Below are 10,375 nucleotides of genomic sequence, written 5' to 3'. Positions count from 1 at the left end.
AAGCTGTGGACGCTAAGGAGGGCTGGGTAAAGGTAGAGAAAGTGAGAAAAGCCAAAGACAGGAAAGTGATTATGGGCTTTGGGACCACGGAGGAACGGGACAAGGTCAGAAGGAGGCTGGAAACCAAAAAATGCCAGTCTTATAGTGGAGGATGTGATGAACAAGGATCCCCTGTTTGTCCTCAGGAACGTTCTGGCCATAAATACAGATGAAGACGTACTAAAGGCCCTGAGGAATCAAAACAAGGAGTTTTTCACGACCTGGAGGGGGTTGATGACAGGGTCACCGTCAAATACCGAAGGAAGGCACGAAACCCGCATGTTACCAATATAGTGGTGAGTACTCCCCCAAGGTGTGGCAGAGAGTGACTGAGGCAGGAAGTCTTCACATCGACCTGCAGAGGGTAAAAGTGGAAGACCAATCGCCTCTGGTACAATGTACGCGTTGTCTGGGCTTCGGACACGGCAGACGTTTCTGCAAAGACTCAATCGACGCGTGCAGCCACTGTGGGGGACCCCACTTAAGAGCGGACTGCCCGGATTGGGTTGCGGGTATACCACCGAAATGCCGCAATTGCTCGAAGGCAAGACTAGAAAACACGGAACACAATGCTTTTAGCGCGGACTGTCCCATAAAGATAAAGTGGGACGTATTAGCGCGGTCAGCAGTTGCTTACTGCTAAGGCTCCTTTGGCACGGCAAAACCATCTTGGCATCATTCAAGCAAACCTCCAGCGAAAGAAGTTGGCTACAGAAGAGCTTATGATTGAAGCAGGAAGACGAAAAACATCAGTGGCACTTCTTCAGGAGCCCTATGTAGGAGGGAGAAGGGAGATGGGGAATTATAGGGGGGCGCGTGTTTTCCAGGGCATCACCACGAACGACGGAGGAACAAACAAGGCTGCAATAGTAGTATTTGACAGCAAAAATTAAGGTCACTCAATACCCGAAGCTCACTACCAACAACATCGTAGTGGTGGGGATTCGTGCTGGCGCTCGGGAAATCACGCTCGTCTCCCTGTACTTTGAACCTGATCAGCCCATCGAACACTACATAGGGCATCTGAAGAGGATTGCACAGAAGCTCGGCACGAAAAGACTGATCGTTGGAGGAGATGCAAACGCCAAGAGCCCTTGGTGGGGCAGCACCGTGGTTGAACATAGGGGCGAAGAGCTTTCCGGGGCTCTCGAAGAGCTAGAACTCAATGTGCTGAACAGCGGGGAAACTCCAACCTACGATACAGTCAGGGGAGGCAAGCGCTTCAGTAGTCACGTTGATATAACAGCATGCTCAACCGACCTGTTAAACCTGGTCGACGACTGGGAAGTGGATGAAGGGCTGACGAGCTCGGACCACAACGGCATAACATTCAAACTCCTACTCAGCGATCGATGGGCATAATAGTCGACAGAACAACTAGGAAGTTCAACACTAAAAAAGCGAATTGGCCCGAGTTTCATGAGAAACTTGGGCAATTCATAACGGAAAACAACATTACAGAACAGGCAATAAATAGTATTCACAATGCACCAACTAGATTCCATAGTAGAAAAAATTACAAAAACCATCGAACAAACCTGCAAAGAAACAATGCCTCCAAAAAAGAGTACAGAAAAGATAGTGGTGCCGTGGTGGTCCGAGAACCTCGCTGAGATGAAGAGGGGGGTCGCCACCAGGAAACGTAGAATAAAAAGCGCTGCCCCAGTACGTCGATCCAAGGTTATCGAGGATTACCTGAAGCACAAGGAGCAGTATGAGTCTGAGGCTACTAAGGCTCAGATAGAGTCCTGGAAGGAGTTCTGCAACAAGCAGGACAAAGAAGGGGTATGGAGGGAATATACCGTGTTATCGGAAGGACGAAGACTAGAGTTAGAGGATTCGCTCCTAGAGAGAGACGGGGTAGTGCTGGATGCGAAGGGCTCCGTGAAACTCCTAGCGGAAACGCTTTATCCGGAAGACCCTACGGGAAACGACACTCCCCATCACTGCCACATCAGAGAAGAGGCCGTCAGAGTGAACGCTGGCGATCAAAATGACTTTTGCGAGCCGCCGTTTACAATGACGGAGCTCATCCAAGCAACCGAGTCCTTCAACCCAAAGAAAGCCCCAGGTGGAGATGGCTTTACCTCTGACATCTGCTCCCATGCCATTAAAGTCGCCCCGAAAGTGTTCCTTGCGGTGATGAACAAGTGCCTAGAACTTCATCACTTCCCGAAGGCCTGGAAGGAAGCAGTAGTGGTGATCCTGAGAAAGCCGGGCAAGGGAGATTACACAAATCCGAAGTCACACAGACCGATCGGCCTACTCCCTATGTTCGGAAAAATCTTCGAGAAAATGATAGTGGCCCGCCTAAAATACCACCTGATCCCTAAGATGAGCACACGCCAGTTCGGCTTTATGCCACAAAGGAGCACCGAGGACTCCCTCTATACTCTAATACAACATATCCGCGGCAAACTTGAAAAGAAAAAGATAGTTACACTAATATCCTTAGATATAGAGGGAGCCTTCGACTGCGCCTGGTGGCCAGCCATAAAAGTACGACTGGCCGAAGAAAAGTGCCCACTTGCACTCCGTAAAGTTGTGGACAGCTATCTCCAAGACCGTAAGGTCAAGGTTAGATATGCCGGTGAGGAATACAGCAAAGCCACAACAAAAGGGTGCGTACAGGGTTCAATAGGTGGGCCGATACTCTGGAACCTTCTACTGGACCCATTACTCAAGAGACTCGAAGTAACAGGCACTCACTGCCAGGCCTTCGCGGACGATGTGGTGATAGTGTGTGAAGGAGAGAACGCCCAGGAAATCGAGAGACAAGCGAACAGCATACTAGAGTACGTTCAGGCGTGGGGTGAAGACAACAAATTGCGCTTCGCCCCGCACAAAACAAATGCGATGGTCATAACAAGGAGACTGAAATATGACGTCCCACGCTTGACAATGAACGGGATTGAAATAACTATGGCGAGCGAAATCAAAATCCTGGGTGTCACAATTGATGCGGGCCTCACATTTAACTCACACGTGGCCAACATTTGTAGGAAGGCTACCGGCATTCATGGGCAACTCTCCAAGGCAGCAAAAACCAGTTGGGGGCTTCATCCGGAGGTCATTCGAGTAATATATGTGGCAACAATAGAACCTGTGATTCTGTACGCAGCCAGTGTATGGGCGCCGGCGGCCAGCAAACTGTGCGTTATGCGGCAGCTGGCAACGGTGCAGAGGGGGATTGCACAAAAGCTAAGCAAGGCATACCGCACAGTTTCGCTGGATGCGGCGTTGATATTGGCCGGAATACTCCCGCTCGACCTCCGAGTACGAGAGGCGGCCTCGTTGTACGAGGCCAAGAGGGGGTTACCCCGGTCAATACTGAAAGGAAGAGAAGTAGAACGCATGGCCTCGGCACTGGAGGTCCCGCATCCGGCATGGCGCCGAGATATTGAACTGGTAAACCTGGTGGGCCGAGAGGAAGTGGACGCGAACAGCGATTTCGAGGTTCGTATCTTTACGGACGGGAGCAAGATTGAGGGCAAGGTAGGTGCAGCGCTATCCATTTGGAATGGAGAAGTTGAAACCAGGGCCCTCAAGCTTGCTCTTCCGCCCTTTTGCACGGTCTACCAGGCAGAACTACTGGCGCTGAACCGAGCGACATCCGAAGCCATCAAGAATAAAGCCATGACGTTTGGTATCTACAGTGACTCCATGGCGGCCCTCTTGACCATAAAAAATTATGCTTGTCTCCATCCCCTAGCAGTAGAAGCCAGAACTAACCTGGGGGTCTTGTCCAACCAGGGCAAGACGGCCAAGTTATTCTGGATAAAGGCCCATGCCGGATTAGAAGGGAATGAGAGAGCCGACTTTTTGGCGAAGGAGGCCGCCCTGCGGTCGAAGCGGAGACCGGACTACGACCTATGTCCGGTTTCTTTCGTCAAGCGAACCATCCGAAAGGAAACGCTTGACGAATGGAACCGGAGGTACGAGACTGGTGAGACCGCTAAAATTACTAAGATGTTCTTCCCCAATGCCGTGGCGGCACACAGAATCATAGGAAAAATGAAAATAACAAGTATCAGAACACAGATACTGACGGGACACGGTGGGTTCTCGGAGTATTTGGAAAGATTCAAGTGCAAAGAGAGCCCATCGTGTATATGCGACCCCGAAAAAAGCGAAACAGTGCCGCACATATTATTCGAGTGCCCTCGGTTTGACAAAGAAAGATTCGACGTAGAGCAAAAGCTCGAAATCAATATCACGCCGGAAAACACAAGCATCATAATGTCGACAAACAAAGAAAGAGAGGTGTTCCTGAGTTACTGCGAAAAGATAGCAACATTAGTAATTAAAAGCAACAAAACTGTAAGCTAAAGTATGCTTATTTAATATATTGATAATATTAATATTAAGCATACAAAACGGTTAGACATAAAAATATATAGATAATAAGCAGTAGTTTTAATTTTCTTGCTCACCATATCTCGCCGGGTTTCGCCACTGCTGGCCGCTGTGTGTCGAGCTAAATCGGCCAGTCATGTATTAGTAGTTAAGCTTAATGTAATAAATGTAAATATGTAAAGTAGACTAAGTAAATTTATATAGACAAAATAAAAAATGTAATTAGCAATAAGACGCCCTATACCTGGCTTAGAATCATTTCCCCGACGGCGTTAGAAAATATAGTATAGTAGTAGAGTAGTAGATGGGAATCCCACCCATATAGGTATAAAAGATATGATGGATGAAAGAAAGACAAAGTATGAAGAATACAAGTACGAGAAGCATGCAAGTGAGAACTGGAATGAATGATTTAGTTGAATAAAGGCTCCGATTATGTTGGAGGCAGATAGAAAAAAAAAAAAAAAAAAAAAAAAAAAAAAAAAAAAAAAAAAAAAAAAAAAAAAAAAAAAAAAAAAAAAAAAAAAAAAAAAAAAAAAAAAAAAAAAAAATCCGTAACCTCACCGGCCTAACTAACCTGGGTACCTAACCTTAACCTAACCTAAAAACCTAGGGTAACCTAACTAAAAACCCCGGAGTGCCCGTGCTACTGCAAATGTGGGAAATGGCATGGAGATGGAGCTAGAAATGGAAATAAACGTTGAGAACATCCATAAAATAGTAAAAAATAAGATTTTCGGCAAAAGTTCCTTAACTTCTGTGTAAAAATAGCAAAAATGCACATAAACAAAAACAAATCCGAGACACACAAGTACGGAAGCATGCAAGTGAAACTGGAATGAATGATTTAGTTGAATAAAGGCTCCGATTATGTTGGCAGATAGATTTAAAAAAAAAAAAAAAAAAAAAAAAAAAAAAAAAAAAAAAAAAAAAAAAAAAAAAAAAAAAAAAAAAAAAAAAAAAAAAAAAAAAACCTAACCTAACCTAACCTAACCTAACCTAACCTAACCTAACCTAACCTAACCTAACCTAACCTAACCTAACCTAACCTAACCGCGGAGTGCCCCGTGTACTGCAAAGAAAGAAATGACATGGAGATGGAGCTAGAAATGGAAATAAACGTTGAGAACATCCATAAAATAGTAAAAAATAAAGATTTCGGCAAAAGTTCCTTAACCTGTGTAAAAAATAGCAAAAATTGCAATAAACAAAAACAAATCGATCTGAAAATTATGTGAACATAATATTTTGAATATTAATGTTAAACATAAGCAAACAGGATGAGAAGTTAACATAGCACGTAAGCAGTAGATAAGACATAGTAAGTAGAAAACATAATTAATATTCACTTGTATTACAAATAGAAAATTAAGTTGTATTAGATAATAAGAAATGTTAATAGAAAACACCTCTCCATATAGGTGTAGTAGACACTAAATAAAATCCGATTGTCATAGATGAGTTGACGAAATAAATGTAACTAGAAGCGACCCTCGCCATTGCGTCCCGCTGCTCGCCATTGCTCGCCCGGTGGCGTTTTGCGGCGACCGAGCCCGGGCTCGCCATTGCTCGCCACTGCTCGCACATGGTGGGGAAGTGGCGACCCTCGCCGTGGCTCGCCATCGAGTCCCGCTGCTCGCCATTGCTCGCCGCGGTGGCGGCTGTGGCGACCCAAAACATGGGCTCGCCATTGCTCGCCGCTGCTCGCCGCACTGGCGAGAGGTGGCGACCCTCGCCGTGGCTCGCCGTGGCTAGCCGCTGCTCGCCACAGTCTGCAGGCCTGGCTGAAACATGGTTAAAACTCATAACAGTAACTCGTAACACACAAAGCAGAATATAAACTTAGAAGTAGATAAGAACAAAAATGATAATGTAAACTAGCAGATAGACTTATACATAGTAACAAAAATGTAAATTAGATAGTAAGAAAATGTTATAGATAAAACCTCTCCATTAAGAACTAAATAATTGTAACTTATAATATAAGGAAAATTGTAAGAAAATAAAAAAAATAAAATAAAAGAAAAATAAAGGCTCTGCCCACATGTCAGAGGATTTAAAAAAGAAGACACACACCGTTTTTTTAGGCGGTGCGAGTCCGTCACTGCCTGGCGTCCTCCCTTCCCAGGCGTGGCATAAGCATTTTTTTCGTGTGTTCAAAAAAAAAAAAAAAAAAAAAAAAAAAAAAAAAAAAAAAAAAAAAAAAAAAAAACCTAACCTAACCTAACCTAACCTACCTAACCTAACCAGTGTACCTCTTGAGTCGTTAAGGGCAACCTCGTTACGCAGGACTTACCGGAAATTCGACTCTGCCGCCGTATACTTAAGCCCATCGCTCGCTTACGCCAGCTCAAGCGACCTAACAACATATTTTGTATATAAATAAGGAGGGTAGACCTTCGGTCGAGTTAGCCACTGCTCCTGCAGAAATACTAGCGCTAGCCGATAGCCACATCTAGCGGTAGCCACTTCGGTCATTTGTGAAGCTGAGCAATTTGGAGGGAACGTGCGCAACAGAAGCAGTGGCCCGGAACCGCAAGTTAAAATTTTTATTAATACCTGTACTGCTAAAACAACGGTTTCTTGTTTGAAAAATTTGACATATAATTGTAGCCAAACCGATTGTGCGCGGCTTTTGAAACCTTTCATAAATTGGAGAGCAACTTTGAATGTAACAAGTATTTTAGTATTGTTCTATTATATTTCTATTGCTAGCTGTAAGTAGTTTTAGGACAAGCATACTGGCTGCTAGCCGTTGGCTATTTCCACCCAGTGCTCGCCGCTAGCCGCTAGCCACGCCTAGCCGGTGCTCGCCACTGGCTACTAGCCATTCTAGCCAACGCTCGCCACTAGCCGCTAGCCACGTCTAGCCGGTGCTCGCCACTAGCCGCTAGCCACGCCTAGCCGGTGTTCGCCACTGGCTACTAGCCATTCTAGCCGGTGCTCGCCGCTAGCCGCTAGCCACACCTAGCCGGTGTTAGCCACTTTTTTATTTTTATTTTTACCTGTTGTTAGCTTTAAGTAGATTTAAGACCTGTACTCTTTAGTGCAGTAATTTGAATTGAACTTGGCTCTATATTGAGCTTTCCATTTGTTTAGTTATAAGTTACCACCAGTGTCTTTTATTTCTTACTTCTACCCCTGGCCCAAAGCGCGAGTTGCAACTTTTATTACTTTTACAACATCGACAACTCGCGCAATTGTCTGACATAACTTCCTTTATACGAGGTAGTACATACCAGGACAGAAGAATGACGAGTAGAACTCCGCTGAAGAAGGAGTCGGTGGCGGGGGCGTCACCTTCTAAAACTAGTTTAGATAGAAACGTGAGGCGTAGTATAGGAGAGTGGGAGGCAGTGAACTCCGAAGCTGCGACCTTTAAATTAAACACGACGCAGACACAGTCAGGTACTGTAGAGAAAAAGGCTACTAAGCCAAAGATGACGTCCACGCCAACGACTAGCAATAAGACTTTTATTAAAACACCACCACCGGTAAAAGAGACCTATAAAAACAGGACTTCTGAAGCGCGAGCCTGCCTTACGTCGGCGAAGCTTCACCTCAAGAACTCTAGGAACATAAAGACGGAGATAAAGGAGGAAGTTACGAAGGCTCTGTGTCGTCTTTATGCTCTTGTGAAAGAGGCAGAGGCTGGGACGGGCAAGGCAGAGGAAGGGAGAGAAAAGCCAGAAGTGGGAATAGCCAATAAAGCGGATGCTTCAACCTCCACCGACACCCTCGCACAAATTCCTGTTAATCAGGAACGTATAATTTCAGTTCTTGAAAAACACGCCATTGCAATTGCGCAAAACACTGCGAAAATGATAGAGCTGGGAACACAAATTGACAGTCACAATGACGCCATAAAGCTAATACCGGCGGTCACGTACGCGAGTGCAGTTGCGTCGAAAGCCCCCCAACAGAGACGCGACACCCTCCACTCAGTGGTGGTATCGTCAAGTAACGAGACGGAGACTGGCGAGGCCATCCTTAGTAGGATAAGGGAGGCTGTCGATGCAAAAGAGGGATGGGTGAAGGTGGAGAGAGTCCGTAAGGCCAAGGACCGTAAGGTTATTATGGGCTTTGGCACGAAACAAGAACGGGACAAAGTAAAAGACCGACTAAGTAGGAGAACGGCCGACCTCGTCGTCGAGGACATTCGAAACAAAGATCCGCTTTTGGTCCTGAAGAATGTCCTCACCATAAACTCGGATGAGGATGTGGTGGGGGCTCTTCGGAACCAGAACAAGGAGCTGTTTCGTGGCCTGGGCGCGGAGGACGACCGTATCGAAGTTAGATTTAGGAAGAAGCTGAGGAATCCTCATTTGAATCACGTGGTGATCGGCACCTCCCCAGTGATATGGCGTAAGGCGATAGACCTGGGGAGTTTGCACATTGACCTACAGCGGGTAAGAGTTGAAGACCAGACGCCGCTGGTTCAGTGCACGCGCTGCCTTGGCTACGGGCATGGCAGACGCTTCTGTAGGGAGCCGGCGGATGTTTGCAGCCACTGTGGGGGTCCCCATCTAAGAGCGGAATGTGCGGATTGGTTGTCAGGAGTGCAACCGAGATGCAGGAACTGCGTTAGACAGGGACTTGAAGATGCCGAGCACAACGTGTTCAACGAGGACTGTCCCGTTAGGAAGAAGTGGGATTTACTGGCACGGTCGGCCGTGGCATACTGCTAAGGGCAGCCAGGCAAACCATCAGTACGGCTTTATACAGGCGAACCTCCAAAGAAAGAAGCTTGCAACCGAGGAGCTTTTAATCGAAGCCGATAAGCGCAGGATAACGGCAGCGCTACTTCAGGAGCCCTATGTAGGAGGAGCTAGGGTATGAGGAACTACGGGGGCGTGCGCGTTTTCCAGGGCGCTGCAAGAGACGGAAGCGTCAACAAAGCGGCAATTGTTGTCTTTGACTCTACAGTTGACGTCGTCCAGTACCCAAAACTCACCACCAACAACATCACGGTGGTAGGTCTCCGGACTAGCGCCTGGGAGGTCGCGCTCGTCTCCTACTACTTCGAGCCCGATCAGCCCATAGAACCCTACATAGAGCATCTGAGGTGGATTGAAAGGAAGCTCGGAACAGGGAGGCTTATCTTTGGAGGGGATGCCAACGCAAAGAGCCCTTGGTGGGGCAGTACTACGGTAGACCACAGGGGGACAGTTTTTCCGGGACTCTAGAAGAGCTTGGCCTCAATGTGCTCAATAACGGGAAAACTCCAACTTTCGACACAATCAGGGGAGGGAAGCGTTACAGCAGCCACGTGGATGTAACAGCGTGCTCCACAAACTTGCTGAATCTGGTGGACGACTGGAAGGTCGAAGAAGGGCTAACAAGCTCCGACCACAACGGCATAACCTTTAAACTCTTATTGAAACCAAGTAGAGGCACTACAATAAACAGGACCACAAGAATATTCAACACAAAGAAAGCAAATTGGGTTGAATTTCATGAGAAATTCAGCCAATTTACAACAGAACAAAATTTAAACATAGAAGAAATAGCCAAAATTAAAACACCAACGAATTAGATAGAGCAATAGAAAAATACACAGAAATAATAGACAAAACTTGTAGCATAACGATCCCCAAGAAAAAGACCAAGGAAAAATTTCTATGCCGTGGTGGTCCGAGAGGTTAGCGGAGATGAAGAAGGAGGTCGCCACCAGACGACGCAGAATAAAATGGGCAGCGCCAGTACGACGTGCGAAAGTTGTCGAGGAGTACCTCCAGCACAAAGAGCGGTATGAGGCCGAGGCGGCTAAAGCTCAGATAGACTCCTGGAAGGACTTTTGTCAGAAGCAGGACAGGGAAGGGGTGTGGGAGGGGATCTACCGGGTCATCGGTAGAACGAAGCGAAGGGAGGAGGACTCACCCCTGGAGCGAGACGGGAAGGTGTTGGATGCGAAGGGCTCCGTGAGATTGTTGGCGGAAACGCTCTACCCGGAAGATCCTACAGAGAACGACACCCCCGT

General features: G+C 46.7%; 1 protein-coding gene across 1 annotated transcript; it reads left to right on the top strand.

The window, feature by feature from the left end:
* The first annotated feature begins 7,646 nt into the window (after positions 1-7,646).
* Positions 7,647-9,083, top strand: LOC141445158 (uncharacterized). Its single transcript, XM_074110943.1, has one exon. It carries the CDS (start codon positions 7,647-7,649, stop codon positions 9,081-9,083), a length of 1,437 nt encoding a protein of 478 aa, XP_073967044.1.
* Positions 9,084-10,375: the final 1,292 nt, after the last annotated feature.

This window comes from Choristoneura fumiferana, unplaced genomic scaffold (assembly GCF_025370935.1).
Source record: "Choristoneura fumiferana unplaced genomic scaffold, NRCan_CFum_1 Sck3bRy_378;HRSCAF=999_pilon, whole genome shotgun sequence".
Lineage (NCBI taxonomy): Eukaryota > Metazoa > Arthropoda > Insecta > Lepidoptera > Tortricidae > Choristoneura > Choristoneura fumiferana.
The sequence above is the reverse complement of the archived record's forward strand: the minus strand, read 5'-3'. Positions and strand labels throughout refer to the sequence as shown.

What these genes read in the sequence shown, in the direction of transcription:
- LOC141445158 (XM_074110943.1), top strand. Translation starts at nt 7,647, where the DNA reads ATGACGAGTAGAACTCCGCTGAAGAAGGAGTCGGTGGCGGGGGCGTCA.